The sequence below is a fragment of the Crotalus tigris genome, unplaced genomic scaffold (assembly GCF_016545835.1).
Source record: "Crotalus tigris isolate CLP2741 ecotype Arizona unplaced genomic scaffold, ASM1654583v1 scf7180000023606.2106662, whole genome shotgun sequence".
Taxonomy (NCBI): Eukaryota; Metazoa; Chordata; class Lepidosauria; order Squamata; family Viperidae; genus Crotalus; species Crotalus tigris.
This window is the reverse complement of record NW_024100074.1, coordinates 527,971-543,761: the sequence shown is the minus strand read 5'-3', so window position 1 is coordinate 543,761 and position 15,791 is coordinate 527,971. Positions and strand designations below refer to the sequence as shown.

General features: G+C 39.7%; 1 protein-coding gene across 5 annotated transcripts in view; it reads left to right on the top strand.

Moving 5' to 3' along the window:
• HERC2 (HECT and RLD domain containing E3 ubiquitin protein ligase 2) overlaps window positions 1-15,791 on the top strand; it is a 181,044-nt gene that overhangs the window by 61,270 nt on the left and 103,983 nt on the right. For all 5 annotated transcript variants that reach the window (XM_039319654.1, XM_039319653.1, XM_039319651.1 and 2 more), the window contains exons 15-19: window positions 8,143-8,394; window positions 9,765-9,958; window positions 11,401-11,601; window positions 12,109-12,337; window positions 12,426-12,550. In XM_039319654.1, the coding sequence (XP_039175588.1) occupies window positions 8,143-8,394; window positions 9,765-9,958; window positions 11,401-11,601; window positions 12,109-12,337; window positions 12,426-12,550 (1,001 nt within the window). The remainder of the gene's footprint in view (window positions 1-8,142; window positions 8,395-9,764; window positions 9,959-11,400; window positions 11,602-12,108; window positions 12,338-12,425; window positions 12,551-15,791) is intronic.

The following is a 15,791-nucleotide window of genomic DNA, read 5'->3' as shown; positions in this document are numbered from 1 at the left end:
CTGTAGTTAAATCTATCTTTTTATTTATACTTTGCATACATAGAAGCAGGAAGTCTGATGAAATTACATTTAATTAATTAAATTATTAATGAGATTCCAGAGGCTGATGCTGCGAAACTAAATACTGGATATCTGGCTCAATTTTTGTAAGGAACAAACGAAGGTCTCCTCTTTCAGAAATATTCAGGCGGTTTCTTTCTTTGGTCATAATATGATTAACAGCACTAAAACCTGATTCCACAAGATATGAGGTAGGGAAAGGTATCAATAAACTGAATATCATTTTCCACATATTTGGATATAAGACAGGCATTTTTTTACTTTGCCATAGGTTTTTATATCCACCACTATCAAATGTATGTTTACTTTCTTCATCATATCTAATTTCTAACAGTTCTTCTTGGCAAGTTGTATCAGCCTCTTCAATATTTGTGGTAAAAGGATTTTTCATCCAGTCATACACCTTCAATTTCAAAATATCTTCAGATCGTTTTTCCGTGTCCAATTTAAGTTCGTTGAGGTGGCTACTGAATCTGTCAATATCCTCAGGAGTTACATCATCTTTTATAGATGATAATTCAGGAAACTGATGAAATTCTCTCTTCAATAGATTATAACGAAATAGTTTAAGTTTGTCAATAAATAATGACACAATACTTTGGCAACCTATAAGAGTTTTATTAGCTCCTTGAAGCTGCAAATTGACATCATGAAATCTCTTGAAAATATCTGGCAAATAAAAGGCATCATTCTTTACTGTTTTTAACTGTTGACATAGATTGGTCTCATTATTACTTTCAAAAAATTGTATGACACTATCATATAATGCTACAAAACGAGCCAAAGATGTACCTTTTAACAGCCACCGAACTTCTGTGTGCAAAAGTAACGTAATAAAATCTTCATTATTGTCCTGGCAAAGCTGTCGAAACATTCTATCATTTTTTGGTTTGGATTTGATCTTGTTTATGGCTCGAATTATTATAGTTAATGATGAATGGAGAGTTGTACTTAGATGTTTTCCTACAAGATGTTGTCTGTGCACCACACAGTGAATACATAAAACTTTTGGCACTTCTTCCTTCAAATAAGCAACAAATCCACAATAGCAATCTACCATTGATGGTGCTCCATCAGTAGCGCATGCAACAATATTATTCAAATGAATATTATTTTTTGTAAAGTATGATTTCACAGTATTAAATATAGATAATCCTCTAGTATCTGTAATGAGATTTATTGCGAATAGCATTTCTTCTCGTAATGTATTGTTTTCATCAAAATAATGTACATATGCCATCAATAAAGCATTATTATCTGCAGTGGTAGACTCGTCCAATTGCATGGAAAATGAAGAGTTTTGGAGAATACTTATTAGTTTTTTTTCAATATTAACTGCCATTTCATCAATTCGTCGCTTTACTGTGCTATCGTTTAGGGGCAACGTTTTTAAATTTTCAGGTATATCCTGATGCATTACTGTTGAAATAAATTCTTTTATAGAGGGTATTATTACAGTTTCTCCAATATTATAGCTTTTACCACTTTTTGCAATTAATTGTGAAATGCGATAAGCGGCAATTAATCCATCTTTGTTCACTGCATGTTGTTTCTTAAATGATGCAACGTGTCAACGCTGCAAATATTTCATATTTTGTCAAAGCCAGAATCTACAAATTTTTCAAACCAATTAAGGGGTCCTGAACTCCAATCACTATTCCTAAACTAAAGGGTAGACTGATAAAGATTCGGGGAAGATCTCATTATGAAAGGGGAGAAATGGCTTGAGGCCAGCCCCTCAGTGGCAGCAGCTTCCCCAGGGACTGAAACGGCAACCAGCCAACCGGGGGAGAAAGAACTCTGGCAGATCTCCCAGCTGGGAGTGAAGACTTCAAAAGCAGAATCGAAAGATAACGAAGCTTTGGGTGAGTCACCGGAAAGATTTCAAACCCCAGATATGAAAAGCAGAAATTGATTTCTGCAAAGAGAAGCCTACAACCCCTCCCTCATAGATCAGACCCTGGTTCCCCCAGCCAAGAACTGCAGTCCTGAAGACAGAGGGAGTCCCAGACTGAGGCCTCTGCAGCAATGGGAAGATTGGCCCCCTCACAGGTAGATGATCAGCAGCAGCTGAGCATACCACAGCTAATAGAGGCCTTGCAGTGGCTTGGGGTGATACAGAAGCCAGGAGATCAGCATCTGGTGGGAGAACAGCCACAGCAAGGAGATTGGCCACAGCCCCCAAATGTGCAACCCCTGGGCATAAATCTGCAGCCAGGATGGGGCCAACAGCAACTGGGGGCACCACGTCAACTGCAGACGGCCCAGCAGCCATTGGATCAGCCGGCAGGATGGGGCCAACAGCAACTGAGGGCACCAGAAGCACGGAGACTAGACCAGCAACCAGGGTGGGACCAGCAGCAACATCCCCAGTGGGGGCCACAGCAGCCTGTGTTCTCACCACCCTTCAAAGCAACCTTTGATGGGGACCCAGAGAAGCAGATTTTTTTCCCTCAACCAAGTGCGTTCTCACTTGAATCGCTGGGCCTATGTCTACCCGGACCCGGGGGCCATGGTCGATGTCATTGCATCCAACCTAGAGGGAGAAGCATCCGAATGGTTGAATTATTTATATAATGACCAAGCCCCCGAGTTGGAAGACCCCCAACTCTTCCTCCTAGGGCTGAGGGAAAGATTTGAGGACCCATCTATTGGTCTTAAAGCAAGAGAACAGATCCACAAAATAAAACAAGCCAGCAGGCCTGCCCAGGAGTATGTGCGGGAATTTCGCAAGATAGCAGACCAAATAGAGGGGTGGCCTGAACAATCCCTGATCCAATACTTAACTTAGGGATTAGACAATCACCTCTCTCAGGCCTGCATCTATCGAGAAGTACCTGATTGACTACAGGAGTGGTACCAGACAGCCGTGAAGCTAGATGTTATGCTCTCTCGCTATAAGAAGCCTCCCCCACATGAACCCGAGCAGCAACCAGAGCTACCTGGACAGCAATCACCCCCACGAAAGTCTCCGTTGTGCCTGTGCTGACATTTTGTAACAATAAAAGACTTTTAGGAAAATCAATGCCTGGAAGTTCTTTGAAGTGTTTCATTAGCCGGAACCATAACACAACGATTGTTGAACGAGTTTGAATTTTTTTTATATATTTCCTGAAAATATTCAATGGGCTTGTCCTTATCATTTGGATGCTTTGTAGAAAGATGTTCTCGCAATCGACTTGGCTTCATTGCCTCATTGGATAATGTTTTATGACACAATAAACATATTGGATGTTGTTTATTTACAATAGATTCTATGAAACCCATCTTCAGATACTCTGGCAAATAGCCATGAGCGTATTTCTTTTTTTGAGACATGGACTCACAATATTTTGTTTGAAACTGTAGGCACGTGCTCACTCTCACAAATCTAACTGGGAAAGCAGGAATGAATAGAAGGCCTTTATGGCCTCTACCTTGGTCATGAGGGAATGCCCAGTGGAGTCTGGTTTGCCCCCGATCTGTGCCTGTCACAGCAGGATGAAGAGAGAGCCTCGTTCTTGTCAGAGATGCCTGAATATATTAATGATATATATTTTTTGATCTTAATAATAATAATAATAATAATAGTAAAGTTGGAAGGGACCTTGGAGGTCATCTAGTCCAACCCCCTGCTCAGGCAGGAAACCCTGTACCATTCGGACAAATGCTGTCCAGTCTCTTTTTAAAGACTTCCAGTGTTGGAGCATTCACCGCTTCTGGAGGCAGGTTGTTCCACTGGTTAATTGTTCTAACTGTCAGGAAGTTTGTCCCTAGTTCTAGGTTTCTTCTCTCCTTGATTAGTTTCCACCCATTGCTTTTTGTCCTGTCTTCAGGCGCTTTGGAAAATAGCTTGACTCTCTCTTCTTTGTGGCAGCCCCTGAGATATTGGAACACTGCTATCATGTCCCCCCTCGTCCTTCTCTTCATTAAACTAGACATACTTAATTCCAGCAGCTGTTCCTTATATGCTTTAGCCTCCAGTCCCCTAATCATCTTTGTTGCTCTTCTCTGTACTCTATTTCTAGAGTCTCAACATCTTTTTTACATCGCGGTGACCAAAACTGGATGCAGTATTCCAAGTGTGGCCTTACCAAGGCATTGTAGAGTGGTATTAACACTTCACGTGATCTTGATTCTATCCCTCTGTTAATGCAGCCTAGCACTATGTTGGCCCTTTTGGCAGCTGCAGCACACTGCTGGGTCATATTTAGGTGATTGCCCACTAGGACTCCGAGGTCCCTCTCACAGTTACTACTATTGAGCAAGGTACCTACCCCCTATACTATACCTGTACATTTGGTTTTTCTTGCCTAAATGTGAAACCTTGCTTTTTTCACCATTGAATTTCATTTTGTGAGATAGTGCCCAGTGTTCAAGTCTGTCCAGATCCTTCTGTATCTTAAGCCTGTCTTCTGGAGTGTTGGCTATTCCTGCCAGCTTGGTGTCGTCTGCAAATTTGATAAGTTCCCCATCTATCCCCTTGTCCAAATCGTTGATGAAAATGTTGAAGAACACTGGGCCCAGAACCGAGCCCTCGGGCACCCCACTTCCTTTCTCCCATTTGTATTCTCCTTCTCCAAAATAATTCTTAATATTTTGAATATATAAATGATTAGATATAGTCATTTTTTATATTTATACAAATAATAATCTCTCTATATAACATTTTTTCAGCCTATATTATTCTCATAATCATCATCTCATTAGTTCAGCATACATCCTATTTTTATAATCTTTGTTTGCTTAAATTCCCTTATATTCAATCCAATTCTTATCAGTCATAATTTCTTCATATTAGTCATCTAACTGTCCAAATTTTCCCATTTAGGTACATCTTCCCAATATTTTATGTCATGCATTATAAAAAAACTATACTTTTTATCTATCTTATAGTATCTAGATATAACATGCTTTTTAATCAGTTTATATTTCCCTTATATTAATAAAAGTTATATCAACCTGCTATTTTAACATTTCGTATATAATAGAACATACTATATTACTTAAATCACTTATCCTTCTTGTTATAAGGCCCCCTTATGTTCAAAATTCTCTGTTCTTTTAGCCATATTCAAATAAATGTTTATTCACATAATAGTCCATCTGGTTGGGCGAGTCAAATCTCTTGTATCTGTCTCTGGTCTTCTTCTTTTGCTGAGTAACTTTCCAAGTTGATGTAATCCGCTTATCCAGCAGTTCTTGTATTTTTACAAGTATTGTTGGGAATATAAAAGATGAAGTAAGTAAAATGAATACTTTTTGTCTCCCAAACTTTGATGGTTCTGATGATAATTCTATAGTCCATTCCATTTCTCTTATTGTATCAGAACCTTGTAGATTTTTTCCTGTTTGTGTCAAATTGTAATTCTTTTCCTTTGTTATTTCATCAATTTGATCGTACTCTTCTAATTTGTAGTCTGCTGTCTGATTTATTTGTCCATTTGTTGTTATTTCCTGGGTACTTTTTAATTGTAGATTTAGATTGGAAATATGCTTATTTAAATCATCAAAGTTGTTTCAAATTTCCTCATGGTTTGAGTTTATTGTCATTTGTATTTCTCCTAACATTATATATATTTCCTCCTGGAAAGTATTTATCTTGCCTTGAAGTATTGCTTCTGGAGGCCCTTGATTTTCCAGGCTAAGTCCTTCAGGAGAAAATATTGAATGTGGCGTCCTGTCATTTTTTGATACATATGTGACATCCATGTTGTCTCCTCCCTTCAAATAATCTTTCATCAATATTTTAATTCAAAAATTAATTTATCAGTCAGTCAAAATTACAGTTCAGTGTGTTAAGCCACTTAAATCCTTCCTGCAGATTCTCCTCTAAAACATTAGCCAAAAAGCCAAGGTTTTTCTTTTCCATAAACAGGTCTTAGATTTAAACAACAGTCCAGGTGTTTGTTTTTTTTCTTTCAGACACTTTTTAATCTTATAACTGGCTCTTCCTTTGTTCCCAGCTGTCTTCAAGGCTATTTGCAATTCAAAGGAACAACTTTTTCTTTGTTTCTAGGCATTCTGCCAATTTCTGAGTCCTTATTGTTAGTGTTCTATTCTCTGATTCTCCACTAGATGTCAGCAGTTATTTCTTTTTTCAGTTTTTTTCCAATCAAAAAGTTATTTTTGTTATATATTTTTATAATTCCATCAAAAATTCTTTAGGGTATAATCTTGACAGTTTTTTTAGTTCCTAAAATTGTCCAGACTTCAATATTTTAAATGAAATTTTAGTATATCTCTTTCCTCCTTTAATATTAATTTGCCACATCCATCTGTAAGGGAATGGGGATATAGTTTCCTCCCTTCACTTCTGAAGGTTTTCTTGCTTTGGGAATTTTTTCAAAGATGTAGTTAGTAGATAGAAGAAAGAAGATCAGTACTCTCACCAATTCCAAACACACTGTTCAACGATGTTCAGGTTCGTGCTCTGGGACTTCTGCTGCAACTAGCTTGGGCTAGATGCTGATCTCACGCTAGCCTTTCTCCTGTCGGGTTTGGAGGGCTTTCCCTGGATCATATGAAGCGATTGCCGTCACTTCGTGATCAACGGGGCATCCCCCCTTCACAGTCACTCTTTAGGGCGACTTCGGACCCATCTAGGGTCTCCCTAGCACAGGGGTAGGCAACCTCGGCTCTTTTATGACTCATGGACTTCAACTCCCAGAATTCCTGAGTCAGCATAGCTACCTTCCTACCCTTGCCCTAGCACACAGGTCGGCAACCTGCGGCTCCGGAGCAGCATGCGGCTCTTTGAGCCTTCCCCTGCGGCTCCCAGCCTCCTCTGCCTTTGCAGAGAGAGACAGAGACAGAGAGAGGAATTGCGCTTCCCTGCTTCTCTCTCTCTCTCTCTCTCTCTCTCTCTCTCTCTCTCTCTCTCTGTGTGTGTTTTGTGTGTGTGTGTGTGTGTGTGTGTGTGTATAAAAAAAAAGAGAGTGCACTCACAGTGTTCTCCGAGGAGCTGAAAAGCTTACTGGGCGGAGCTCTTCCCTTTGCTGCGTCTCTTCAGGAAACAGGAAGGGCAGGAGAGAGCTAGCTAGCCCAGCTAGGATGACTCAGGAATTCTGGGAGTTGAAGTCCATGAGTCATAAAAGAGACGAGGTTGCCTACCCCTGATCTTGTTGGAAAACAGTCTGAAGCTTGTCAGGTGAGCAGCAGATAGGAGAGGGGGGGGGAGAAAGAGAGAGAGGGGGAGAGAGAGAGAGAGAGAGGAAAGAGAGAGAGAGAAAGAAAGAGAGCAGGGGAAGAGGAGTGGCAGACCAAGGACAGATAGAGAGGGAGAGAGAGAGAGAGAGAGAGACCCTTTTGACATCTAAAATGAAGATAACACTGCATATATCCTTTTTTACCTGTGTGTGTGTATGTGTGTGTGTATATATATATATATATATATATATGTATGTATGTATGTATGTAGGTAGGTAGGTAGGTAGGTAGGTAGGTAGGTAGGTAGGTAGGTAGGTCGGTCTTTGGTTGTTCGGGTTTTCTCCCATGTTGCACTGTTTGTTTCATGTGTGGCTGTGAGGGAGGAGGGGTTTGTTTCTGGCATTCTTGTAGTCTTCGGAGTTTGTTGGTGTGTGTATCTGTCTTGAGGGTGGTCTGTGTTTCGGCTCTCCAGACGGCGAGTTGTTTGAACAACCAAAGACCTACATACAAATACCCGCGAAAACCTCAGAAAACATATATATATATATGCATACATACATATACATATACATATATATATACACACACACACATACATACACACACACAAACACACACACACACACACCTATAATAAAGGTAAAAAAGGATATATGCAGTGTTATCTTCATTTTAGATATCAAAATGGTTTTGCGGCTCCCAGTGTTTTGTTTTTGGTGGGAAACGGGTCCAAGTGGCTCTTTAAGTGTTTTGGGTTGCCTACCCCTGCCCTAGCAGGATGAAATTAGCTGTGGAGAGCAGAGGTCCGCTCTTGCGTAGCCATGTGCTACAGGCACAAAACCGAAAGTCTATATCTACTTTCATGTTGCTTTAATTGTAATTTTCCATTGCCTGGAAATGCAAATATTGTTTATTCTATTATTACGTTACCCTTAGTGAGATCTGTTTTTCCAGGTCAAGTATGGTCTTGGGGAGATGGAGATTATGGGAAATTAGGAAGAGGTGGCAGCGATGGCTGCAAAACTCCCAAACTGATAGAAAAACTTCAGGACTTGGATGTTGTTAAAGTACGCTGTGGGAGTCAGTTCTCACTTGCTCTAACAAAAGATGGACAGGTGTACTCGTGGGGAAAAGGAGACAATCAGAGGCTTGGGCATGGAACGGAAGAACATGTTCGTTATCCCAAACTGCTGGAAGGCTTGCAAGGTGAGTGAAGAGGAAATTGCTTGATATGATAGTCTAGAAATTGATAATTCTCAGAAATTGTTAACTTAATGCCTATTTTAGGCAGACAGTTATCCAAGCAACATTTTTCAGTGTATGAAATAATTCTTATTGATCAAGAGTCAATGTCTTCTACCAAGATAAATCTTCTCTAATTGAAAATTATTTTGTTTTTTAACTTGATAATATGTGGAATATTGTAATTAACATGCTAGGATTCTTGCGCAAACTGTTGTTTCCAAAAAACAAAAGTACTCTTGAACATATGTGGGCACATAGCATTTTTTGGCAGCTCTAAAAAGGGTTATCAAACTTTGTGACTCCTTAGCTCCTTAAAATGATAAATGAATGTGCACGATTTATCCATGAATGATTTCATAAAAGTTAGAATTGGGCACAAATTACATATATCAGTTCCTTTGAATAATGAAAACTAATTTAAATATAAAATAAAACAATGGTAAAAACCACACTTCATGATATAAGAAAAAATCCAATGTATTTTAAAGCCATTCCTTTTTTAATGATAAGGGATAGTTTGCTTCCTGCAGTCAGAATTCAGTTTTGAGACAGTCACTCTTTTTTCACATTCTACATTTGCTTTTTTAGTATACATAAAGTTTATAGAAATTATATAGTTATGAAATGAGACAGATTTTAGTAAAAGACAACAGAAGCAAAGAGTAACAATATTGTTCTTTCAGGGGAAAGGATGCTTACTATATTGTAATAATTATCTACACTGTAAAAGTGTAAATAGATGACTTCCACAATTAAGTTGTTGGTTACAGATTTAGCTGGTTTTTAAAAAAGAATTAGACATTACAATTATCATATCACAATGAGTGGTTATTTTTATAGACCTTTTGGAAGATGGACTATTTCTTACGCCCTATTTCTTATGGTCATCTGGTTGACCTCTCAGGAATGGCCTTGGCTTTCAGTCTACAGCAATAGATATTAACAAAGGAGAATATTTGTAGCTCAGGATTGAAATGCTCTCTAAGCTTGCTTGTTTTTTTGCAGACGTTTCATTATCCATATTAGGCAACATCATCAGTGCTAGTCTGATGATTCATCAGTGCTAGTCTCAGTAGTACTGATGAAGTTATCTAGTTTCGGTAATGAAATGTCTGCAAGAAAACAAGCAAACTCAGAGAGCACCAAGGACCCCTTATAGATATTAGCTTCAAAAAGGAGAAACTAGTAGCCATTGTTCCTAATGGAATAATGCCGAAATATAGTTAAAATGATTTCAAGATCAGATTTAAAGTGTTTTATTTTAATTTGTCTTTCAGGTTATATTGAGAGTAATTATAGTTATAATTTTTGTTTCATCATTTTGCGTTCAGGAAAAAAAGTTATAGATGTAGTAGCTGGCTCTACTCACTGTTTAGCCCTCACAGAAGATAGTGAAGTCTATAGCTGGGGAAGCAATGATCAGTGCCAGCATTTTGATACTTTGAGGATTACTAAACCGGAGCCAACTGCTCTTCCAGGACTGGACTCAAAGCACATTGTTGGAATTGCCTGTGGACCAGCCCAGGTAAGTTTTCCCTTTACAGTGCTCATGAGGTTATAAACAGGGTTGGGGAACTGGTTTAAGAACATGTTTCTATTTTATGCTTCATATCTAATCCATCCCTTTTGACAATGATTTCTTTGCATATTTAAGATTTATATATTTTATGTTTCACATGTGCCACCTGTTTTTACTAATATGGCTATTCAGTACTTTTAACTTTCATTGCACTTCAAATTTGCATTTTGATCACGACTGCATAGCAGCTGTACTGTCATTTCTGAGTTTGCATATGAGTGAGTGTAGAGTAATTTGAAGTGGCATTTTGGGATTTTAGGATTAGTTATTTGCATGATGTTTCCATGTTAGAATCCACTTCTTCGAATAACACGCCCACAGACAAACTTTTCTTGGTGAAGATGATTGATAAAACAGAAGCAGAATTACACTTAGGGATACAGAGATAGCAGTTTCCTTTGATACAAAAGCTTGTTTTGAAATGTAATTTCTAAATCAGTGTTGGATGAAAATTCAGGAATAGAACACCTTCGCTCCTCTTTCCCAAGCTCTGCATATTACTTAAAAAGTAGGGCTTATGTGTCTTCTGTTATGCTTTTGGGTCCTGGAAATAGATTCATTCCTAGGGCAACTTGCAGGGTGAAAATTTAATCGTGATCTGAAAAATGATTAGATTTTTCTCACCTAACTCAAAGTAAAATTGGATCAGCTATCCTCAGAGGATTCAGTTGCTTTTAGCTAGGTCAGCGGCTAAACGTGGCCTTTGAATAGGCTGCTGGAAATTATATTACTCAAACTAGGAGATCACTACTTTAGGCAAAAACTAAATTTGATTTCTGGTTTAGGCAAACTTTACATTTGATTCCATCTCATCTATATTTTATTGCAGTTAGAATCAGAACTACTCAATATGATTATTCTTCAGTAATAGACAATTTACCACTTTGATAATATTAAAAGTATTACTTGGTAATGTTTTATGAGAACATGTAAACTGAATTGAGGAGTAAAGCTTAAATTGTGAAATATTGCTACCTATTTATTGATTGCATCTCTTGGTTTGTCACAACAATTGTTTTTAATGTTTTTTGTTGTGTATATATTTGTTATATTTTTCTATTTTTGTTTTCAATTTTTATTATTTTCTTCCATGGATGTCTTAGTATATTTCATGATATTTTAAATAAAATAATATTTCAGTTGTGACAGGCAGAAATACACTTAATTAATTAGATTTTGGGGAGCTGATTGTGAGGCTCCTACATTTTAGATTGTGTACTTTGCCCTAAACTGTGTTTACTCAATACACATTTATTTTCCCCTATAATTTATTTAAAAATTGATAGCTTTTAGAGAGGGATGACTAAGGGAGCATCTTCCAGCAGTTCTACATCCCAGAGATAATAATGTTTAATCCTAATTTGTTTTGATTTTTCTTTTCCTTGCAGAGCTTTGCTTGGTCGTCTTGTTCAGAATGGTCAATTGGTTTACGTGTCCCCTTTGTGGTAGATGTTTGCTCAATGACATTTGAACAGTTGGATCTTCTATTGAGACAAATTACAGAAGGAATGGATGGCAGTTCTGACTGGCCACCTCCACAGGAGAAAGAATGTATGGCTGTGGCTACTTTGAATCTTCTAAGGTTGCAGGTATTTTAAATAGCACATTCAGAATGGAGTCTTAGAATCTCAGTTGTGGTAATTAACTATTGAATTAGTTAGAATTAACATTGACTTGCTAATTTCCAAACCCTTTATTTTTTATTTGTTACTATCTTTGCATAGACCTCAAAGAGTGACAGCTATTATCATAGTAGTATTGTAGACTGCACCTTAAAAGTGTAGCTTGCCTATGGTTAGGTAATTACCATATCAGTTACCTGGGTCTTAATCCTTCAAAGACTCTTCCAATTCTATTATTCTGTTTGATCCTAGTTTGATCCTAGTACCATACTTCAAGGCCAATACTCCTTTTCCATGTAATTGGGATTGTGTTTATAACATATTTTAATATATTAATTAAATTTTCACATACATTAGAAGCATATTCCTTAGTAAATGTTTAACATTCACAACTATGTATATTTATTTTACAGCATTAGAATTATTTTTTGAATTTGCTTCATTTTTTCTAAGTTATCTGTGCTTGTCTTTCAGCTTCATGCGGCAATTAGTCACCAAGTTGATCCTGAATGCCTTGGCTTGGGATTAGGCAGTGTCTTGCTCAACAGCCTGAAGCAGACAGTAGTGACTTTAGCAAGTAATGCTGGTGTACTTAATACTGTGCAGTCAGCTGCCCAAGCAGTGTTGCAGAGTGGATGGTCTGTTTTGCTCCCAACTGCAGAGGAACGAGCAAGAGCTCTTTCGGCACTTTTACCAAGTACAGGTATGCTTCATTCACAGATATGTAAAGATAACACAGAAAAAGACATTGTTCATACATCATACATTACAAAAGTTTTGTTAACTTTTAGTTTCAGGGAATGAAACAAATGTGAGTCCAGGTCGTAGATTTATGATTGATCTACTGGTTGGAAGTTTGATGGCTGATGGGGGTCTAGAATCTGCTTTGAATGCTGCTATTACTGCAGAAATTCAGGTAGGTAAATTATGAATGTTTAGGCTAGCAATGTTTATGAGGGGAAAGGATTGTCATTTACCGTTCAATAAATGGTATACATAGATTATTGCATAGTCTATCCCATTAACTAGAAGTACTATGGATTGGGAAATCTGGTAATCTATAAATAAAGGATTATGGTTAAATTAAACTTAGAAGATCAAATATGTTCCTGAGGCAGTACTGTATGTAGTTAATACAGGTGGAATTTTTAATTCATTTATGCTGATTTAGCAACAGCAGCCCCAAACTGCAAATAATAAGGAATATGGAAATCCTTGTGCAGTGGATATTAATATTCTATCAATTTTACATGATTTACATTAGTTGATTATTCATTTCTAACTTCAGTTCAAGGAGCTTATTTTTCTTCTAAAGCAGCGGTTCTCAACCTGTGGGTAGCGATCCCTTTGGGGGTCAAACGACCCTTTCACAGGGGTCGCCTAAGACCATCGGAAAACACATATTTCCAATGGTCTTAGGAACCGAGACACTGCCAAAGCTGCCGCCGCCTCAGGAACGCACAGTGGACGAGCCAAGGAAAGGAACTGAATGAGGAGAAGGGGCATGCCCGCCTGCATGTTTGTGTGTGCGTTTGTGTAGAGTTGCTATTTTCAACTCCAAATATTACGAAGAAAAAAAAGATTGACGTGAATAAAATGTGGAAGACAAGCGCTGTGTGTGTGTGTGTGTGTGCACGCGGTGTTAATCATATTCTTTCCCTCGTCACGCGCCTTGAGCCGTGACGCCAATAACTGTCTGCTCTCAGTTCGTGACGAGCAGGGCTCTTCTCTCTTTTTCCATCCCTGCTTCGAGCGAAATGTTGAAAACCGTATGATACCGAGAGGTGTGCATCCCGCTGGCAAGGCTCAGGGGAAGCGCCAGGATCAGCGCTCCTTTCTGCCTGATTGGTGCTTCTCCTAGACCGGGAGAGCTCAGGGGAAGTGCCAGGATCAGCCCCTCTTTCCGCCTGATCGGTGCTTCTCCAAGGCCGGGAGAGCTCGGCCCCTTTCCGCCTGATCAGCGTTTCTCCGAGGCCAGGAGAGCTCAGGGGAAGTGCCAGGATCAGCGCCCCTTTCCGCCTGATCGGCGCTTCTCAGAGGCCGGAAGAGCTCAAGGGAAGTGCCAGGATCAGCGCCCTTTCTGTCTGATCGGTGCTTCTCCGAGCCCAGGAGAGCTCAGGGGAAGCGCCAGGATCAGTGCCCCTTTCTGCCTGATCGGTGCTTCTCTGAGGCCAGGAGATCTTGGCCCCTTTCCGCCTAATTAGCACTCCGAGGCTGGGAGAGCTCAGGGGAAGTGTCAGGATCAACTCCCCTTTCTGCCTAATTGGCGCTTCTTCCGGAGCTGATCCTGGTGCTTCTCCTGAGCCCCGAAGAAGCACCAATCTCCTGGAAAGCGGCATTGATCCTGGTGCATCTGCTGAGCCCTGAAGAAGCGCCTATTACCTGGAAAGCAACATTGATCCAGACCAGCGCACTCACACACACACACAAACACGTGCGAGCAGTTACAGCTGAAGGCATTTCAGCCTTCAACTATGGCTCCCAGTCCTCTGGCGCCTCATTGGCTCAGGCCAGCCGTCCGTCAGAATCTACGTCCCGTGATTGGCTGGCTCCCTCAATGTGTCCCTCCCTTGCAGAAAGGGTTTGGCTCTTCATGCCGGCTTGCCCCCTCGCGGGGCTCCTGATACTGTAGGCCCTGCTAGCCAGGAAGGCGCACCAGAGTCCCAACTGCCGGTAAGATGATCGACCCACTCCTCTCCCATTGCCCACTCTGCCCGGCTCGAGCCTGGCTGGAGCGGACTTGGTGCTTCCAAAGGTGGCCACTTCAAAGTCACATGGGCAGCCCTCGGCCTCTCCCTTCCCCTCTGCGCCTCCAAATCGATCCCAATAGGAGAGAGAGGGAGGGAGGAAGGGAAGGAGGAAGAGAGGGAGGGAGAAAGAGAGAGAAAGAGGGAGAAAGGGAGAGAGAAATAGAGAGGGAGATTGAAAGGGAGAGAGGGAGGGAGAGAAAGACAAAGAGGGAGAAAGAAAGAGGAAGAGAGGGAGAGAGAAATACAGAGGGAGAGAGAAAGAGGGAAAAAGAGAGAGAAAGGGAGAGAGAGAGAGGGAGGGAGAGATAGGGAGAGAGAAAGAGGGAGAGAGAAAGGGAGAGAGAGCAAGAGGGAGAGAGAAAGAAAGGGAGGGAGAGAGAAAGAGGGAGAGAGAAAGGGAGAGAGGGAGAGAGAAAGAGAGAAAAAGAAAGGGAGAGAGAAAGGGAGAGAGAAAGGGAGGAAAAGGGAAAAAGAAAGGGAGAGAGAAGGAGAGAGAGAAAGAAAGGGAGAGGGAGAGAGAGAGAGAGAGAGATAAATAGAAGGGGAGAGAAAGAAAGAAAGAGGGAGACAGAGAGGGAAAAAGAGAGAGATTAAATTAGTAACACGGTTGTTAAGTGAATCTGGTTTCCCAACTAACTTTGCTTGTCAGAAGGTTGCAAAAGGTGATCACATGATCCTGGAACATTGCGACCATCATAAATATGAATCAGTTGCCAAGCATCAAAATGTAAATCACATGACTCTGGGGATGTTGCAATGGTCATAAACGTGAAAAATGGTCACAAGTCACTTTTTTCAGTGCCGTTGTAACTTTGAACAGTCACTAAGCAAACTGTTGTAAGTCAAGGACTACCTGTACTTTATCACTTTTTTCCAATTTTTGGGGGTCAAGTTTTTGACACCTCACTAGGTGATTGATGGTACTCGAATGTTGCCATATTCTAAAAGTGGTACAGTCGATGAAAAGGTTGAAAAGCCCTGATCTAAATAATATTATCAGTAGGAGTGAATCCACTGTTTTTCCAACAAGATTGGAAATACTTTTATTTTTAATGTGATGGTGTAATAAATTAGCCAAAAGATAAATAATAGATAAATAAAATATAATAATATAATATAAATATTATTATATAATTATATATTATATTATAAAATATAATAAAAATAATAAAAGATAAATAAAGAAGCCAAAAGATAACCGGAATAACAGGCAAGTTTGGCCTTGGAGTACAAAATGAAGCAGGGCGCAGGCTGATAGAATTTTGTCAAGAGAATACGATGGTCATAACAAACACTCTTTTCCAACAACCCAAGAGACGGCTCTACACATGGACATCACCAGACGGTCAACATAGAAATCAGATTGACTATGTGCTCTGCAGCCAAAGATGGAGAAGCTCTATACAG